The 20,739-nt window shown below is 41.9% G+C and overlaps 3 protein-coding genes across 5 annotated transcripts; 1 reads left to right on the top strand and 2 right to left on the bottom strand.

Annotated features, from left to right (window-relative positions):
* Positions 1-1,713: 1,713 nt before the first annotated feature.
* On the bottom strand, positions 1,714-3,231 carry kbtbd13a (kelch repeat and BTB domain containing 13a). The gene has a single exon (XM_066647954.1). It carries the CDS (start codon positions 3,229-3,231, stop codon positions 1,714-1,716), a length of 1,518 nt encoding a protein of 505 aa, XP_066504051.1.
* Positions 3,232-5,342: 2,111 nt separating this feature from the next.
* rasl12 (RAS-like, family 12) lies at positions 5,343-13,303 on the top strand. 2 transcript variants are annotated; one of them, XM_066646887.1, is made up of 5 exons: positions 5,343-5,863; positions 6,799-6,855; positions 7,791-7,864; positions 9,587-9,777; positions 11,565-13,303. In XM_066646887.1, exons 1-5 carry the CDS (start codon positions 5,752-5,754, stop codon positions 11,902-11,904), a joined length of 774 nt encoding a protein of 257 aa, XP_066502984.1. In that variant the 5' UTR covers positions 5,343-5,751; the 3' UTR covers positions 11,905-13,303. The 2 variants fall into 2 exon arrangements, with proteins under 2 accessions (XP_066502984.1, XP_066502985.1); XM_066646888.1 differs by lacking the exon at positions 5,343-5,863 and adding an exon at positions 5,958-6,227.
* Positions 13,304-13,528: 225 nt separating this feature from the next.
* On the bottom strand, positions 13,529-19,104 carry si:cabz01068815.1 (solute carrier family 51 subunit beta). Of its 2 annotated transcripts, XM_066646886.1 has the most exons (6): positions 19,097-19,104; positions 18,235-18,300; positions 17,505-17,867; positions 16,274-16,396; positions 15,123-15,213; positions 13,529-13,819 (listed from the first exon to the last, which is right to left on the bottom strand). In XM_066646886.1, exons 2-6 carry the CDS (start codon positions 18,293-18,295, stop codon positions 13,543-13,545), a joined length of 915 nt encoding a protein of 304 aa, XP_066502983.1. In that variant the 5' UTR covers positions 18,296-18,300; positions 19,097-19,104; the 3' UTR covers positions 13,529-13,542. The 2 variants fall into 2 exon arrangements, with proteins under 2 accessions (XP_066502983.1, XP_066502982.1); XM_066646885.1 differs by lacking the exon at positions 19,097-19,104 and having other exon boundaries at positions 18,235-18,314.
* Between the last annotated feature and the right edge of the window lie 1,635 nt (positions 19,105-20,739).

Raw genomic sequence — 20,739 nt, 5'->3', positions numbered from 1 at the left:
CACTCCTCACAGACAGTCACCAGGAGGAAACCCACGCAGACACAGAGAGAACACATCAAACTCCTCACAGACAGTCACCCGGAGTGGGAATCGAACCCACAACCTCCAGGTCCCTGGAGCTGTGTGACTGCGACACCTACCTGCTGCACCACCGTGCTGCCCTCTGTTTGAAAATGGTAATTGTATTTAAACTATGTTTATAATATACAGTGTACAATAGTCTGGTTTGTATATGCACAACTCAACATACAATGCTTTTAAAATAGTCAGTTTGATTATTAATTTAATTCATATTTACTTTGCCTCTTTTGAGTCTACGGACTTTATCCGTGATGAAATGTCCTCAAATAACCCTTCTAATTACCCCCTTCTTAAGATGGACAGATAACAATTAACTAATGGACTCTTTGCCAAAGAATACTTGGCTGAAAAGGAAGATTAAAGTAAATCTAAACGCTGGCTTCAGTGTCTCCTCTTTCCGCACCTCCAACCACTCGCTTTAGAAAAATATCTGCTGTCAGCAAGTTTAAGAGCTGTTACCAAAATTTCAGCTAGGGTTGTGTTTTTAAAGAATGTTGAAAAGTTTTTTAAAAATCTACAGAAAAGGAGATGAAAAGCTTTGATGAAAGCCATGTGCACAGTTGACGCAGACGGGCGAGACGTTTTGTCTTAAAGGAAATAGTGTTTTGTTTGGTCTCAATGCCACCAATGTATTGACTAATCTCACTTCAGAAGTTCCAACAAACAAAGGAGTGTGTGTGTGTGTTTTAGGCCAAATAAAATTTGACCAGGAGTCAAACTGCTGCAATTAATATTTGTAGAAATGTGAGGAAAAGTCTAAAGATCTTTAAAGATTTTTAAAGATTCTAAAGATTATAACAGTATATCTTTGTGGTCATCTTCAGCTCTCTCTCTCTCTCTGACGCAGTCTGTTGTAACTGGACTTTCATGACCTCATTCCCCCAGAATGACTGATGAAGAGATTTGAAGCTGATAGAAATGAAGGGAAAATGACCCCTTCTCAGCACAGTTTTTCTTTGTATCCATGAAAACAAAACCTCTGTGATCATACACAATTTTTGCTGGTGGAATGGAAACTGACTTTAATCATTTTAACCAGGATAACTAAAACAGCATTGACACTGTGTTAATCTTCCAGAGTTTAAAGGGTAGCGGAGGTCTTGCCGAGTACAGACAAGTAATTTAGTGTTACTCAAACTTCATTCATTCATTCAAGCATACATGCTTCATGCAGTTCAGGGTCATGGTGGGTCCAAAGCCTATGTGAAATCATTGGGCAGAAGGCAGGGATGGACATCCTGGACAGGGTGCAACTCCATCATGAGACATCACACACTCATCCAGCCACTCACATGCTAACGACTGTTTATAGTGTCTCACACACACACTCCTCCATACAATTTGGCAAAGCGAGTTGACCTAAAAATGTGTGTTTGGATTGAGGCAATAAACTGGAGCACCTGGAGGAACCCCACGCAGACACAGGGAGAACACATCAAACTCCTCATTGGCTTCTCAAATTACAATGTCTTTACTAGGATGAGCAAATGAGTGTAACATTAATGATTTATAGAGGACATAGAGTCAAAGTTCCTGACCTGAGTCACAGAGGATAAAGCAAGTTTCTTTTTTTCAGTGAATTATCACTAATTTCAAGTCTGGAGCTGAATCACATGGCTATATTTAATGCCCCTAGTCATAGCATTCTACCGAAGAGCTTGGAGGGAGGTCAGAAGGGACTTCAAAATTTTGGCCACTGGTCAAATCTGCCTTTCCCAGAGGCTCTCTGCTTTTCTTTGGCAGTCTCAGGAGAAAAGTCCACATGGAGCCAATTCTCGGAAATCCTGTCATCTCTTTTTTCGTCCTCCATTTGTTGTCCTCGATGGAATATTCCACCGTTGCTCTGCGGTTTACTGTGAAAACAGAGTCTCCTCTAACCACCGCTGTGAACAAAGCCCCTTTGCTGTTCTCATAATGTCCCGACAGAGCTGTCCACTGTCCTGTGCTCAGGTTGTAACAGTCCATCATGCATCTTAAGAAGTCATCACATGGTCCGTTCCTCATCACATACAAACGGTCTCTATGGGAAACCATACAGTGTCCGTAACTTTGATGCCTTATGAGGGTTGTCACTAATGTCCACTCATCATGGCCTGGGTGGTATTCATAGATCTCTGTGGTGTCTTTAGGCTTCCAGAGACAGATGAAGATCCGACCCATGCTCTTGGTGCAAGCTACTGCAGAAGTAGGTCTTGGAAGATGGGCAGTGAAGCTCCATGTGCTTTTGGAGATGTTATACCTCTCAACAGATGACATAGTGGTCCTCTTGTATTCTCCACCAAGCGCATAGAGGGAGCCTTCATGTCCTACAAGGGTACAGTTATAACGAAGCTGCTGTGGATTGGAAAATGTGCTCCAGGTTTCTGTGACCACATCATAGCAGAAGCCAGAATCTACAACTTTATTGCTAACATCGTACACTCCACCGACAATATAGAGCTTGTTATCTAGAACTGTAACCCCAGCCATGGTGGTGCTAGCCTCGAGTGGTAGATGAGTAAGGACTTTCCATTCCTTCTCATCCTCATCTAGATAACAAACCGTCCTCATGAAGTCCTGGAGAAGCTTGATGCTGGGAGAATGAGTGCCGACCATGACGTATGAGCTAGGAACGAGAGATTCGACATGATCAATCAGTTCCTTCGGCAAACACCTTGCATCCTCCTTCAGGTCTTGGTACATGTCACGAATAAACAAAGCAGCGCTCTTAAAGAGATCCAACAAGCCATAAGTGACAGCTGTGTGATACATGAGAAGGCAGTTATCGGAGTTGACTGTGTTTATGAGATGCCTGACAAGAGCCTGCACCTGAAGGAAGGCAGCACACTCTATGGCTTGGACGATTTCATCATCGTTCAGAATCGGTCTCTCACCGTGTATTACCTGGAGTGCAACCAGAAAGCCACGAGTGCTTACTACCTGGAGGTGGATCTCTTCCTGCTGGCATTCCCTCATTCCTGACTGGAAAAGAGCCCGGAAATATTCGCAGTTGTCTTCCAGGAGTGCTTTATCCACAGTGAAAACGCTCCCTTCGATCCTCACTCTGACTGAAGGACTCCTCGTGGCGGGTGTTTGACAGGCTTTTGCAGCTTCATTTTCCGAGCCAGCACAGCTGCTAGGGTCCATCAAATGACTACCAGGAATTTTCATCGAAACGTATATTGCAGAATATCTGCAAACTAACCAACAGGGAATCTTTGATAAGATTCAGAGCATCTGGAACGATGTCTCCTGCCGTGACAGCACTAACTGGGTCCCTGCACAAACGCTACTCAACAGAGTATCCACTGTTTGTGTTTCCATTAACAACTACAAGAATAGAGTTGGCTATACTTAGAAGTGAAAACCGTGATGGCAAAGTCATACATTATGCCATGGCAGTGATTGAGACAGCTGAAACCGAGTATAAAGGCCCCTGAGGCAGTACAGGGGGGGCATCCCTTTCCTGATTTATCTCAAATTATTCCCGGTAGGATTTCAGAGCATGTAAATCTGATACTTCTGAGACTACACAGAGCCGGTGCATCGCTTGGAGACACAACAATAGCCTGGCAGTCAGGGTCATGCTCTGGAAAGTGATGAAAAGATCCATTGTCTCGCCACGTGGGCCTGCTCCAAATAAAGGTTTACAACATGGCTACATATTTTCCTCCTTGATGTCATTTGATAGCCTATGTTGTGACAGTATGACTGACCAAGTCATCCAAGGGTATGGACAGCTAATTTCTACATTTATTTTCCATTTTATCTGCTCTACTGTCCATACAGGAACACCTGGCGGTTCTACAATTACAGACTGTAGTCCAGCTGTTATCCTGCATACTTTGTTGACACCCCTCCCCCCATCCTCACAGTGCGGTGTTGTGGTGGTGGTGTGTTAGTGTGTATTGTGCTGCTACAACAGTGCTGCTGGAGTTCCTAAACCCTGTGTCCACTCACCATCCACTCTGTGAGACACTCCTTCCTCGTTGGTCCACTTTGTAGACGTAAGGTCAGAGACAGTAGCTCATCTGTCACTGCACAGTGCGTGTTGGTCGTCCTCTAGTCCTTCATCAGTGACACAGGACACCACCCAGGATAGATGTTTTTGGTTGGTGGACTATTCTCAGTCCAGCAGTGACACTGAGGGCTTTAAAAACTCAAGCAGCCACTGCTGTGTCTGATCCACTGGCAACAGCACAACACCCACTAACACACCACCACGTCAGTGTCCAGGCCAAGGACAAAAAGTGTAGAAACAAGGAGGTTGTGGGTTCGAGTCCTGCTCCGGGTGACTGTCTGTGAGGAGTGTGGTGTGTTCTCTCTGTGTCTGCATGGGTTTCCTCCGGGTGACTGTCTATGAGGAGTGTGGCGTGTTCTCTCTGTGTCTGTGTGGGTTTCCTCCGGGTTCTCCTCCTCCCACAGTCCAAAAACACATGTTGGTAGGTTGGTTGTGTGTGTGTGTGTGTGTGTGTGTGTGAGTGTGTATGTGTTGCCCTGTGAAGGACTGGCGCCCCCTCCAGGGTGAAATCCTGTCTTGCACCCAATGATTCCTAGGCTCCCCACCGAGACTGGATAAGGGTTACAGATAATGAATATATATATATATATATATATATATATATATATATATATATATATATATATCAGTGGCGGATGCAGGTCTTTCTAGGAGGGGAAGCTCAATTTCGGCCTACATCATAAAATGTGTCGGTTTATTTATACGTAAATTCACGTCTCCAAACACAAGCAGCTACAAAAAACTCAATAGAAATAGAAGCTTGATTTGTCGCTAGTCGTTTTTAACAAAGAAAATGCCGCTAAGAGGATTAAGAAAGTCTGGTTCAACGCAGAACAGAATCAAAATGTAATGCTCCCACGGATCTTTACACCAAAGGATCGTTGATTCGCTCATTTCGCTGTCAATCAATAAGGGATTCAGCCTCAGACAGATCATCCAATCATCACGCAGAAGCTGAGTGTCCGGGCCAGCCGAGGCCAGCCCACTGCCCCATAGACCCCCAGAGACGCTGAGCGTCCGATGGGCGGGGCAAAGCCCAGCATTTATCCAATCACTCGTCTCGTTTGGCTGCACTTCGCTGCTTCGCTATTGAACTCTGTTTAAATCACTGTTAATCTGCGCGAATGATTGAGAGGAAAGCCGCGTCTTTACCAGTGATAAGAAGCTGATTCTGAACAAAAGTTGAGCGCGTTGTAGTCCATATTTATTCAGTGACATGTACACAACAGTATATATTTGATCACTTATTTTTTTAACATTTTAGGGGAAGCTGAGCTTCACTTGCAGTCTTAGAGCAATCGCCACTGATATATATATAGTGAGTGTGTGAGAGCAGTGTGTGTTTTCAGGCTGGAGGCGCGGTTTCCTCGAGGCCAAACCTATAAGTGCTTCAACATCCACACAGCTACTTTCCCAGCTTTCAGCTCTGCTCCTCTCCTCTCCTCTCGAGTACACTCTACGCAGATGGAGTCGTTTGGGCGGAGAGTTCACTGCTCGCAGCTCCACAGGGTGTAAGTGTCCTCTCCGGGCTTGTGTCTGACTCGGAGATGGAGCAAAGGCAAAGGAACTCGAGGAGCTTCACGTGGACCGGGAAAGACGCCCAGAGAGACGCCGGGAGAAAGCTGAGGGCGCTCTGAGACACTACTTGCCCCCGGTGCTTTCCCCTCAGGATGGCGCTCATGTTTGGGAAAACGAGAACGTGTAACATCGTGACGGTACCGGAGCACGAGCCCGCGGAGTGTAATATAGTCGTATTGGGAGCTTTAGGTTCTGGAAAATCCGGTAATAGCACTTTATTTTCCATGAGTCTTGAGTGTGCGTTGAAGCCAAGGAGTATGGATATATCAAGATGTGTTCATTTAATAAATATAGTTCCCTCTGATTAATTGTGGTGTGCCCTCAAATGAAAGGTGCAGTTTAAGCGTGTTAGCTTGTCCTTGTAGTGTTATTTACAGAGTCAGTATCATTTCTGTGGCATTCAAAAGACAGCCTCAAAAACTCAGATTCAGACAACCAAGGATATTTACATCACAAACCTAAGCAGCCAATCTTGAAGCTTGGGGTGGAGCTTTCATGTTGCAGGTGGCTTCAGAGGAAGGGAGTAACTGCGTATTCACAAAATCGTTCGTACTGAATGAATTTGAAGGTGGTTTTAGCAATATTTTAGCCACTTTTAATTTCAAATCATTTCTAAATGTGTAACTTCGAATAGAGAGTAGTTTTTAGGGGGTTTCTTAATGACAGCAATTGTGGAAAAAAACATTTTTGAACAAAACCTTATGGACAGCTAAGCTAAGCTGAGGGAACATGTTAACCCTGGGGTTCTATAGACTGAAAAATGTTAATATTTTGACCCAAAATAATGACTTTCTTTTTTATCAAAACTGAAAAATAAATATAATGTTTCAGTACATGTAATAATGGGGCTTTAATATTTGTGTCAAATCTCATTTTGAGATTCTAAATCTAATGTTTGGATAAACCTGAAGGATATGGATTGGCGCCATCTCATTATTATGCCATTAGATGTCTAATGCTGGTATAGAAATGGACATTTTTAAGCGTGAGAGGACGGAAGTGCCCACTCATATGTCATTTTACATGAGAATGTTTTTGTGGAAATGCGTTTCCCATGGTCCCGAGTGAACCTTTCTGTTATAACCGAGAGTGAATTAATGCCTGTGCTCACAGGAAGTTTGTCTGCCTCTGTCTTGCAGCTCTGACTGTGAAGTTTCTCACCAAGAGGTTCATTAGTGAATATGATCCAAACCTTGGTGAGTGACTAAGTTGAATACTGTTAATTAACCCATCTGTGTTTGTTTCAACTGACGTGAAGATCTACTGAACAGCTTTGTAAATTATACCAGTCAGTACTTAAACATATAAGGCTGCGTTTTATTAATGCCCAGACACTTCAGTATATTCACCATTTCTGTCCCTCTCGAGAATAATTAACTCTGTATGAATGCCCTACACTGTCATGTTTCTCATATTCCTGTTAATCATTGGTCATATGGTGGGCAGATGTGTTGCAGAGAAGTTACTCATTTCTGTTGTTAAAGGGAAAAAAAGAGAATGCATGAAGTCCCTTTTTCTTACATAACTGATGTTCACTGGAAGCTTTGATGTGTGGATGATGTAAATTGGGGTACTTCACGTCTACCTTGCTTGGTAACTATCATCACCAGTAGATTGACCAGAGGAGGATGGGTCACCCCTTGTGAGCCTTGGTTCCTCCCAAGGTTTCTTCCTCAGCTGGGGGAGTTTTTCCTTGCCACTGTCGCCCCTGGCCTCGCTCACTTGAGGGTTTTACATTTGTTTTTATATTTCATGTCAAATCTTTGTCTTACTGGAATTCTGTGAAGCTGCTTTGTGACAACATCAGTTGTGAAAAGCGCTATATAAATAAATTTGATTTGATTTGGTGTGGACTATCGGGACCAACAATTCTCGGACAGTTTTATTTTATGATGGTGTTTGGGAGTTCTGGACATTTACAGATTAGTTAAAGCAGGTTATTATCACATCGTAAAAATTAGAAAACTATACAGGGGGGTAAACGGGTCACCATTGTACACAAAGGGGTGAATAATATGCAGCACATCTCTAGTCTCACACATCAGTTGCCTTTGTTTGTAAGATGTGTTGCTGTAGTTTACTGTGTTGTATATTTTCCTGGAAAAAAAAATATTTCAAATTGTTTTTGTAGAGGACACTTATTCCTCAGAGGTGATGGTGGAGCAGAAGCCAGTTCTGATTAAAGTGATGGACACTGCTGACCAGGTAGGGATCTGCAGCTTTCTGATTGAGGTTTGTTTGATGCTCACTGAAGCATGTTTTGTCTGCTTGGAAACACCTAGAAGCTCTCAACAAGAGGGCCGTCCAGGAACTGATGATTTTGTGGCCTTTTCTCTCAGTATTTTTGAAATTTGAAAACAGTCATGATTACATAATTAACCCTGGGATGATCGTTGTTATATGCTGATATTTTAAATCTATCCATCCATTATCTGTAACCCTTATCCAGTTCAGGGTCACGGTGGGTCCAGAGCCTACCTGGAATCATTGGGCGCAAGGCGGGAATACACCCTGGAGGGGGCGCCAGTCCTTCACAGGGCAACACACACACTCACACATTCAGTCACACACTCACACCTACGGTCACTTTTTAGTCGCCAATCCACCTACCAACATGTGTTTTTGGACTGTGGGAGGAAACCGGAGCACGCGGAGGAAACCCAGGACACAGGGAGAACACACCACACTCCTCACAGACAGTCACCTGGAGGAAACCCACGCAGACACAGAGAGAACACACCACAGTCCTCACAGACAGTCACCCGGAGGAAACCCATGCAGACACAGGGAGAACACACCACACTCCTCACAGACAGTCACCCGGAGGAAACCCACGCAGACACAGGGAGAACACACCACACTCCTCACAGACAGTCACCCTGAGGAAACCCACGCAGACACAGGGAGAACACACCACACTCCTCACAGACAGTCACCCGGAGGAAACCCACGCAGACACAGGGAGAACACACCACACTCCTCACAGACAGTCACCCGGAGGAAACCCACGCAGACAGAGAGAACACACCACACTCCTCACAGACAGTCACCCGGAGGAAACCCGGGACACAGGGAAAACACACCACACTCCTCACAGGCAGTCACCCAGAGGAAACCCACGCAGACAGAGAGAACACACCACACTCCTCACAGACAGTCACCCGGAGGAAACCCGGGACACAGGGAAAACACACCACACTCCTCACAGACAGTCACCCGGAGGAAACCCACGGAGAAACAGGGAGAACACCCCACACTCCTCACAGACGTTCACCCGGAGGAAACACACGCAGACACAGAGAGAACACACCGTACTCCTCACAGACAGTCACCCGAAGGAAACCCACACAGACACAGGGAGAACACACCACACTCCTCACAGACAGTCACCCGGAGCGGGAATAGAACCCACAACCTCCAGGTCCCTGGAGCTGTGTAACTGCGACACTACCTGCTGCGCCACCGTGCCGCCCTGATTTTTTTAATGCTGTATTTTATTATTAAAAAAACAACTATTTATCTCCATTTCTTGCCCATTGTTTGTCACTAAATATTTGTCACGTTCAGTTTCTTTCTCTTGGTTAAATCTGCCCAGTTGCACAAAGTGCCAACAGCTTCAGGAGCATGGAGATTTTGAACTGCCGCTGATGAGATGCCTCTTAAAATTTTAGCATGTCAAAGAAGAATGCAAATTGTCCAGATCTGTCACCATCCTGGATGATAGTCCCAACACAAGGACAGATGTGCCACTCAAGACCTACCATATTAAAATCTTTTGAAAACTATACTTTGCTAATTTTATCAGGTTAATGTATGAAAAATGTAGTGGGTGAACATTGTTAGTAGTGATGATAGTGAGCAGAATATGTGCAACTCTAAATAGGCAGCGCATTCAACCATGGCTGTTTGGGTTTGTTTTCCTCTCAGGATGGTCCAGTAAACTGTGAGCGCTACTTGGGTTGGGCCAATGCCTTCCTCATTGTATACAGCATCGATAACAGATACAGCTTTGAGGTGTGTCAGCAGTATCTGGAAACTGTTACACTTTACACCAAAGGTCTTCATCCAGAGGCTCCCATCATTCTTCTGGGCAACAAAGTGGACATGGAGAGATACAGGTACAATCTCACATCAAAGATCTTGTGAACTTTGTGGTGTAAGCACTGGGATCATTTGCAAAAATAATCACTTTAAATATTAATAATTTTTAAAATAATTTTACATAATATGTATTGATCAGACAGAGGAACCCCAATTTGTTTGTGTTGTACATGCCTAGTGATGATTTTTAATGTGGTTATGCTGTCATTGAATAAACCCATAATAAAATATATGTAATACATACGTACATATAATGCTTGGAATCATTTAGTTATATTAAGAGTTGGTTTCCCAGACAGGGATTAACCTTAGTCCTGGACTATATCCTCCTTTCAATTGAAAATCACAATTCAAAATGCTGTGTAGTCCAGGATTATGCTTAATCCCTTTTTGGGAAACCAACCCTATGTGTTTAAGTTTAGTCCTGGACTACACACTCTTTTCATTGTACAATCTCTACTCACAGCCTACGATTAAGCCCTGTCTGGGAAATTGGCTCTAAAAATAAAGAACCTTTTGTTTCGCAAAGTTGCAGTTTTGAAGATACAAACTGTTGTGACAGTGAAGGATAGATCAGAAGCCACCATAAAACTGGCCTGTAATTAACTCACTGCGTCACTCATGCACTCATTCATTCATGCTTAACCTAAAATTCTCCACAAGGTGGGGCCATTCACTCAAGATTTGGAGCTGTGTGAGCTGCTTGGGCAAAAACATTGTTAAATTTGTTTAAAAGACCAATCTGAAAATTAAAAACAGGGTTATTTTATAGAAACAAAAACTATATCATATTGTAGTTACATTAAACTGACATTAGACTGAACTGGTGTGATCTCCCAGGAAAAACACCTGAGATTTATTCTCTGAGGCAGGTATAAACAGATATAAAAACATGTGCTCACTTTTACTGTAAATGATTTTGATCTTATGATCATAACTTTTAACGTGCTTAAATATTTAGGCACAGTTTGATCCAGTAAGGAAATCTTTGCTTTTATCGCAGAAGAAACATGGTGTTCAACTCAACACAGTTGTCCAGCAGCTGGCTTTGATCTCAGTCTTCACCTGTAATTGTTTACGTAATGGACTCAGTGTGTGAGCAATTCTTTTGAGTCACGCTGTTTTATGGAGTATAAGGTGCCAGCACTTTTGCACATAGGTCAGTTGAAGTATTTCATCTTTCGTTTGGTGGGTGGTCTATTTCTGTAGGGGGTTTTCTAATGACATCATGGTAAGAAGTGTGTGTATGTGTGTGTGTGTATAATATTTTTATTTTTAAGCGTCCCCACAAACACATACTCATCTGTTGCTTTCAAATTTCACTGGAATTTATTTTAAACATTGCAAATTCAAACTGCAACATTGATTAGATAAAAAAAAGTCATATCTACAGTGTAATTATTAAAAGTTACATGCATTATGTATCTCATCAAACTTTTTATAGTGTTGGTGAAAGGAACCAGAGCATGCAATGTCTGCAGTGCACATAGCATTGTAGGTCTGTGCTACAAATATTCAAATGTTTGCCAATATGTAAATGACATCAGTTAATTTATTAAAATAATCAGGTCAAAACCTCACATTGGTCCAGGATTTTTATTGTTATTAAGTGCCGTCACTGTGATTCTGACTGTATGATAGTGTTTCTCTCCAGAGCATCTTGATGACAGGAAAGACCTCAGCTTTACCCCTGCTAGACTTGGATCCATTACTGACAAGGGATCCAGCAGTCATCTTTTCCCTTTAGTATGAGTCTATCACTCTCTTCTGCCTGTTCTCATTGCCATCTCTCTCTCTCTTTCAGACAGGTCAGTAAAACCGAAGGGGCTTCTCTGGCTGCCCGGTTCAGTTGTCTGTTCTTTGAAGTGTCCGCTTGTCTGGACTTTGCATCTGTTCAGCATGTTTTTCATGAAGCGGTCCGGGAGGTCCGTCGCGAGGCCGAGAGGAGCCTGGCAGTCCGGCCACTCTTCATCAGTGAAGAGAGGCCCGCTATCAGCCTCTCGGCTGCTCCTCCCCTCCTTCCCTGCTACAAGGAGCTGCCCACTCCAGCCACCGCCAAGCTGGTGACCGTCAAGTCGTCCAGAGCCCAGAGCAAGCGTAGAGCCCCTACACTCACCCTCCTCAAAGGATTCAAGATTTTCTGACTCGGTGCTGCCCCCTCCTGGCACTGGGAGATACATGGTGCCTTCACACTGTCCTAACACCTCTGTGGTTTGAAATTTGTTTGAAATGGTGAACAGACAGCCTTAAAGGAGCGGTCAGTGGTTTTTACCACCAAACCTCACAAACAATGAAGGTGATTATTTATTATTTTTGCTTAAAGTGCAACGCCCAGGAGCTTTATTCATTCATATTCTGTAACCACTTCATCTGGATCGGTGTTGAGGTGGGCCCGGAGACCATCAGGATTCATTGGCACACTCACCCAGTCACACACACTCACACCCATGGACATTTTCACACCCTCACCCAGTCACTCACGACTGACAGTTTAACACAGCCAGTCCACCATGTGAATTTCTAACCCATCCAGGCCACTAGGTGTCAGTATGATGGCTTCATAATGTGAAGAAGTATCAACTAAGAAAATGACTGCTTGCTCCTTTAAATGCAACAAGGAATGCAGTTAAGAAGTTGTAAGTTTTTCAAACTTACGAGTTATGGAGGACTTTCCATTTTTTTTCCGAATTCCCTCCAGGATGCCTGTAAGACCCTGACCTGCTGATAACATACCATAGGGATTATAGGGCACTGAGGATGTTAGAAAACTTTAGAAAATATTAGAGAGTTATTTAACTCTTTATCTGAGGAATGTTTTTGAAGAGTATTCAAAAGATGAAGTTGCCTTCAGTGTTTTATTCAGAGTACTGTAACGGACACTTTTTTAACCTGACTCAGTGCTTTTAGAGATTGTGCAGCACCACGTTTCTTTAAAAAACAATTATACGTGCTACTAAGCTGACGGACTGGACTGAGGAAGCACTTACAAATAAGTTTGTCAAATACATTTTACGGCCAAATGTTTGTGGACATGCACGTATTATTTCTTCTGAACTTAAGGGTATTTATGACCTGAAGTTTTCTGGAAAGGCTTTATGCTTGACATAAGGAGGAGTCACTGGTTTTAAAATGTTAATTAATAGTCATTTACATTTGTTGTTTTTTTTTTATTTACGTTTCACCCTTGAATTGCCATTTTAACCTAAGCCTAGTTATAGTTGTCACTAATAGCCATGTTAATGTAGATACAGATGTGGTTTTCAGTGTGCTGGCAGTATCAGTTCATATCTGTCTTCTTTCTGCTCTTCACAAGTGCCACACAAATGCCCTCTCCCCTTTCAAAACACATCATCAGAAGGGTGTCCACTTTTCCTTGAAGATGGAAAAGTTTACTCCAGAGACTGTTGGGACACCCCTGTAGGAGGTTATTAGAGAGGTTTACACTGGATGGAGCAATGGTTAAAGCTTTCATCTTGGCTGGAGTCTCCCTTTAATGTCAAAGACTTCCTTTGTAATCGACTGTTTGTTTTAAACACCAAAGATATACTGTATTTCTGCACCAGCTCTGCTTCTGAAAAGTGAGTTGTTTTTAATGTCCAGTCTATGGTTGCCTGAACTTTTAAGCTCTTATATACTTTAGTTTTTTGTAAATCATGTTGATTAATTAAAAGAAAAGTACTGGAGTATATTCTGTTCTCAGTCATATATATATATAAATATGAAAGCACCTCTGATTATGAATACCTCAAAACAACGCCATCCTGTCATATTTGATCCATTCATCACTCATTCATATTCTCCACCTCTCCATCCTGCGGCAGATACAGATTAGAGACGTTCCCATCTTTCCAGGTGACTATAATCTCCCCAGGCTTCAGTGCCTCAGTCTCACTAGCACCACCCACTGGCTCTGTGTCCCAGTGGCTGTTCGGCATTGGTGCTGTGAACGAGTTCTTGTCTTCCTTGGTGTGAATGATGACCTGAAGCTCCTCCATCTTGTGGTTTGTAGAGGAAGAAGCTGCAGCGACGGCCTTGTACTTGGCAATCTTCCTCCTGTTTCTGTAGGAAAAGTGTACATTTGCCACTAACATTCTTTGAGTTGCAGTATCCGGACCGTCCAGGTACAGACTTTTTTTTTTTCCTACGCAACCTTGTGCTCTACAATCACACACCAACGGATCCACTCACACCAAATTTTTCTCGAATACCTTGGGATCAAAAGCTAGATCTGTAGCCGTTTCCATCTCAAATACATTTGAGGGCTCTACAATGTCTAGGTATACAACACATTTCACTCTTAGTAATCACTTGTAGGTTTAACACAAGCTGGCAGTGACATCAACACTGACTTCAAAATCCGGGAATGGAATATGGATTCAAAGTCTGGAGTTAATCTGAGAGGTTGATAACACTAAAAGATACATGAGGTAGTACCTTTTTTTTTTTTTTACCTTAAATTTACCTTAAAATTACAGCTGCTCCAGATTCTACACTACAGAAACTGCTCTATGTACATTTTGGAGGAGAATAGGAAACAATTCCCCTCTCTCCCCCATCCCCCTTGATTTCAGGACAGTGCTGCAAAAGTGAATTACACTCTGCAGCAGTAGGGGGAGCCCAGGAGGAAAAATATCTAGTGTTCCTCTAAAGCACATGTCAAACTCAAGGCCCGCGTGCCAAATGTGGCCCGCCGTATCATTTCATCTGGCCCGCAAGAGCTTTAAAGATCTGATCTGATGCAATCTAGTGGCTTAATGCTGTCACTTCACGGGTAACAGAATTGGCATGAATTGTGGGAAATGTAGTTTATGGTCAATGCACGCTTTTAGACTTAATTATTAATTATTCTGCCACTAATTTTAAAGCATGCATTGACCTTAAACTACAATTCAAATTGCTCGTGCGTCTAAGTCTTTTTCAGAGGGTGCATTTTTGAAGCATTGTATGCTGAAGGTCTGTGAGCAGGTGTGTCCCGACCTGATACAGACATTTAAAAATGTCAGTTTATCAAGAAACACCATCTCGGATCGAATTAAGGAACTCGTAGGAAACAGCTGGACGCAGAGACGCGCAACTAACCTGACAAACTAAGAGGATTTATGTTGTTAACAGAGCAACAAGCAAACATATTTTTACATCTATGCAAATATTTAGAAGTTGAATAAATAATGAATTCAGAGTTATTTAACATTAAGGACTTACATTTATTCTACATTACATTTGGTTACATTTAGTTACATTTACACTGTCTTACAGTTACATCTGGCCTTTTGAGGGCAACCATTATGCTGATGTGGCCCTCTGTGAAAAGGAGTTTGACACCCCTGCTCTAAAGTAATTATATTTTGAAATCAAAACTGACCTGTTACCCATCATGCCCACAACCAGGAGCACACAGCCCACCAGCAGAGCCACGAAAGACAAAGCGAGTATAGCAAACACCCATGGAGTTGCTGTAAACAAAGGAAATATTTGCTGTTAGCGTGATAGATATAGAAAGCAGATATAGAGATGTGTACATTAGCGTCCTTCAATGATGTGATCCCAAACAGGAGGCAAACTGAGGTAAAAACAGCCTGTTTTATTCTGATCTTATAGTTTTGAGGAACCATTAAATTTAAAAAAAAGTGGGAGACACATTCCTTACAGTATGTGTGTGACTGTATGAGTGTGTAGAGGCTATTAGAAGTGAGTGATGTGAACTTGTGAATCCAGAGAGAAGACATCAGCATTTATGATGACTTTATGAGACCTAAAGGAGGCATGGTTTGAGTTATGACTCTGGATTACAGTTAGCATGTCTGTTTTAATGATGGCCATTAAAAGTTCAACGGCCTTGTTACCTTTGCCTCCTTTGCAGTGTTGTGTAATTCTGTATAGTTTTAGACCAAAGGGTGCTGCAGGGTCAGTGTCTAGCACAGTTTGGTCATTGTCTGGCATAAGCATCAGGACTTGTTCTGGTAAATGCCAGTGTTAGTGAGTGTGTTTAAAGAGACCATCAAGTCAAGGCTGGAAGTGAGGAACCATAGAGAACCGCCTATGAACAGTCTATATTTTGGCTAGTACTTTACTTCTTCTGTTGATCAGGGAGGTTACTATGTTTCTGATGTTTTTTTTTCTGTGAGGATGTGGTTTTGTATCTTAAAACACAGTTTTAGCACTGGTACGCTGTCCATTTCATGTATTCCATGTTCATTCTATGTTTCCTGTTCATTTTCAAGGAACATAATCTGAAAATAGTCACAACCACCAGATGCAGTCTTTGTAATCTGACTGGTGTGGCGTAATAATGTTCACTGCATATTTTATTCACTGTTGTAAACCAGCAGAGGACAGCCCAGGAGGTCAGTGAACCATATGTTTAAAATTATATGATTCTGATCAGGAAGAGGCAGATACAGAATACGAACGAATGAAGGTTTGTTTGTTTGATACTGCACTGAAACCGGTTCATCCTTATTGTTACATTAAACCACTTATGTGAGTGAAATAAGGAGCAGGTAAGATACTCACAGTCCTCTGTGCGATAGTACCACCTGAGAAACTCTCTCTGTTCCTCAGTCATGGCCTGACCATTGAGGCCCTCATCATCTTCTGTAAACTCAAACTCACTGGACTCACTCTGCCTTCTGGACCCTGCGGGGGCAACACAACACAGCGTCATACCCTCATGAAATATCAGGTCATTATAAAGGAGCAGGAAGCCATTTCCTCTGAATCATCCTAGAGATTGCTGATTTCATACAGGGTAGCTGCTGCGTGAGAGACTCTGTGGAGAATAAATGGTACTTTCATGAACTACTCATGTGAGTTGCATTTTTACTTATTACAAAAACTGTGAAAATAATAAATATTTGCACTGATAAATATTGTTTGCTTAACTTTGGAGGGAAAATGATGGACTGCTCCTTTCCCTAACATATGAAAGCAGTGATGGCTGTTGTTTCAAGGACATTGTAGTTCAGGATTAAGAGCTACTAGACCATAATTCCACTCACAGGGCTTGAAACAATCATTTGTTCTTTGGTGGTCGAGCCCAACATCAGCTATTGTTTTTCTGACCCTACTGTCCCACTGTCCTACTTGCTAACAGCCCGACCTAAATCCACTATTCTCTTAAGGATTATAGCATTGTAGCATGAACTACTTTAGCTAGCATTCGCTTCTTGAATCAGCCGAAGTCAGCATCTGGAGCATCATTCGAAAATATTAGCATATTCATGTCTATTTCTTACATTAATAAAAGTCAAACATTTTATTTGCTCATATTTTTAGCTTATTAAAGCTGCACACTACACTTTATGGCCAGAAAATAGTGGAGGACATTTTAATAGGACCCATTGTTAACACCAGTGTTCAGTTCTGTGCACATGTTTTGTATGAACTATAGAAGAGAAAAGACCAATAGACTGGGATAATCATAGACACTGGAACAGCTGCAGAGCCAGAGGTGGAGTAAAGAGGAATAAAGCAGTGGAACAGTGTTCTCTGGAGTGATTAAGCTTTATTTAAATACATTTGGACCTTTAAGACTACTGTATGTGAGTGATCTCTGTTCTGATTGGCTGTCATTTGCAGCATCTGGGGTGAAACACTCCTTATAACCTCAGCATAATTAGACGGGCCTTTGTATGTTTTACTAGACTTAGTATATAACTATGATTTGAAGACTTTGACAGTACACACTTCGGTACACTATAATGCAGCAGAATATATGTCCATAACCTGCTGGTTCTGAACTTACTGAGCTTGTCCTGGCAGATGTCCCCTTCGTCCAGAGACTTCCACCTGTTGTTTTTTCCACTGCTGCTCAGTGTGACTGTCCCTCTATCCACAGTGAGCTCCAGAGAGCGGTTCACACTGATGAGCCTGTGACTCTCACACTGCCACTGAAGGTGGTCTCCACCATCACACTCAAGGGTCCGTACAGGGTCTTGGTGGACAGCAGACAGACATCTCTGCGTTTCAACATTAACCAGGAACCGTGTCTCTTTCCAGACCCACTGCTGCAGGTCTGAGTCCACTCTGCACCTCCTGAGATAAACTCCAGCTCCAGGGTCCTCCAGACACAGGCTGTCCACAGTGTTATGTATCATGAAGCTACCCACTAGAACAGAAACATGTAAATACCACACCATCATTGTAAGAGGCAGGGTGTATAGTAATTAACACATAAATGGTCTACAGTGTTGAGGATCATGAGGCTACTGACCTTTTCAGAAAACTCAAATAAACAGGAATTACATTTAATAAACATTGCACTGAGCACATGCAGAGCTATTTAAGCAAATATTACAATAGCTTCCATCCGTTGTAGCTTGTGTAAACATCGGGATTTGTTTTTTTTTTACAAGGGTTCAGGTACATGTCTGGGTAAGCACCACACTCTATGCCAGCCCAGAAGAGTTCTGGGGCTTGGGCTCGACTCTAACAGTAAAAGGTAGACGAGGGTCTGTATAAATATGATATTTTACCTTGACACCCGAGACACAGTGCTATCCACAGCAGCAGCATTCTTCCACGCCAAGACACCATGGAGTCTGTCAGCATTACACAACACACCACAGTGAGAACAGTGTGTACAAACTCTGACTGGGCCAGTGACTTTTATCATTAACAGCTACCATCAAACAGCTGTTCATCCAAAAGGAAAGCAGCACCAAATATAACCCCAGCTCACTCAGACTATACATTTAGATCATGCGAAAGGCTAATTTACATCACATGACGTTATATGACAAACTTTGGAATCATTCACATATGATTATTTTGGTTATTCATTTATTAAATATCTCTAACCGCTTAAACAGTTCTGGGTCACGGTGGGTCTGGAGCACACCCAGATTCACTGGACGCAAGATACATGTGTCATTTTATACAAAACAATTGCACAACATGGCATTCTCATGTATTGTCCTACAGTGTTCATTTAAAACATTTTTAAAATACAAAGGACTTGGATATTCGGGTTATTTACTGGAATTACTCATGCAAAACTGACATTATTGTGTGATTGACAAGTCATCACACAATAATCCTTGAGCACTTTTGAACACCTAAACATCCACCACAGACATTAATAACCCTTAATTCCACCTATGCTCCATAAGTTATATTGATATTACACACTAGTCTCTAGTATTTACCAGATAATATAACAAAAATATAAATTACAAAATCCACAGTTTACCAGATTAAAACAATATGTTTATAAAGGAAATGATGTCTTCACACACAGGTAAATAACGCTGAAAACACCAGTAGGACATTCTTATCAACCACTCAGCCTTATCACAGTCATTATTGAAGACGAAGTGTTAAAGAGGTATCACTCACCTGGAACACACAGCTGACTGAGAGGTGAGGACACTGACAGACACTGGACATCCTCAACACACCCCCCCCCCCCCACACACACACCACTGACAAAGTTTAGAAGGGAGGAGATTCACTCGCTTATTTCTTCACATTTTATTGTGTGGTGTACCACCTTTAAAAGTGCTTTATTGATTGAAATGGCTATAGTACAACACCCAAACAATGATTTTGGAACTTGTTTTAATGTGCAATTGTGTGCAGGTTTAGAAACATCTTTAAAGTTTACGGTTAAGGTTTAAATTTAAATCTTAAGGTATTAACACATTGTTTATTAAGCCAACTTAAGCCAAATTTTAATGGCTTTATTCCCCATTTTATATTAAATTCAATAACAAACAAACTGCATATATTACTATATGCAGAATTGTGTTGGAATATGTGTAGTTAATATTAGACTGGGGTGCCCAACCTTTTGCATATTACTGTATTATATTTTCTGAGGGTGCAGATACAATACTGAACTTACTGCAGAGCAGAGAGGATCTGTTGCGCCATGTATGTGGATTTTATATCCATGTTTACACTCTGTAACCTTTTAAAAAGAAGATTTTTCTCATAAAGAATTACCAGACTGTCTTTAATGAACTGTTTTAGTAAGTGTCCTAACTCAGGCCTTTGGGTCTTTGCTGCTGAAAATGACTGCATCTGTTGTCCTTTAGGTGCTGTTTGTTTCACTTAGCGCTGCTCTCCACTCTGCAAGGCCGATGCTTGAGGGTTTTTGGTGTGTTTGGTTAGCCTTGGTCAGTCATGGGTTGGAGGATAGGAGAAGACAGAGGGTTGGTGACTCAGCGGTCAAACACCTTGCACTTGTGGTGATGTTTGCTCGTGTTAGCTGTGATTCTTTTACGATGAGAGCTTTGACACGGGAGGGGAATGACCTCTGGGTTAAATTCTCTGTGGAAGTTTTCACACATGATTATTCCCCCAATGTATGGCAGTGTAATTCAGAGATACTCACAAAATTGACCCATCTTTATTCTTTCACTTTTAACTATTAACCTTAATATTAATTAGTATCTATTAATATTAATCATTAATCCAAATGCTTGTTACTCAGTGACTACCATATAATTAGTTTTAATTTACTGCACAGGGAACAGGGTTAAACATGTTTTACCATACAGACATATTACATATATATATAACTCCTAGCATTTCCTTAACATCCAATACATGATAACAATACGACAGCATCAAATGATTGCAAATATGATGCTTGATTCTTGACTTGATGTACATTTTCAGTTTTGAGGTTAGGGTTTTGGTTCATTTTAATGTTAATTTATCTGTCAATATTTTTTTTAACACATTCGTTACAGAGATGTTCATGCAAAGCATTACATATAAGAACTGTATTGGTTCACTGGCCAATTTGGATGATAAATGAATAACTAAATTTGCATCAATACCCCTGGTTCCTATCACAACGTCCACTGGAGTTTCTCTACAGTTAACCCCTGATGGAATGGGTGGAATTAAATCAACAGTCGTTACACGCGTTTTACGCCAAGTGGCGCTGTCAGAACATACAGCTCTGTGTGGATGGAAAATCCAGATGAGAACAGTATCTACTCTCTGGCCTCTGTGCAGTGTTTTCAGTA

Source organism: Hoplias malabaricus, chromosome 16 (genome assembly GCF_029633855.1).
Source record: "Hoplias malabaricus isolate fHopMal1 chromosome 16, fHopMal1.hap1, whole genome shotgun sequence".
Classification (NCBI taxonomy): Eukaryota; Metazoa; Chordata; class Actinopteri; order Characiformes; family Erythrinidae; genus Hoplias; species Hoplias malabaricus.
The sequence above is the reverse complement of the archived record's forward strand: the minus strand, read 5'-3'. Positions and strand labels throughout refer to the sequence as shown.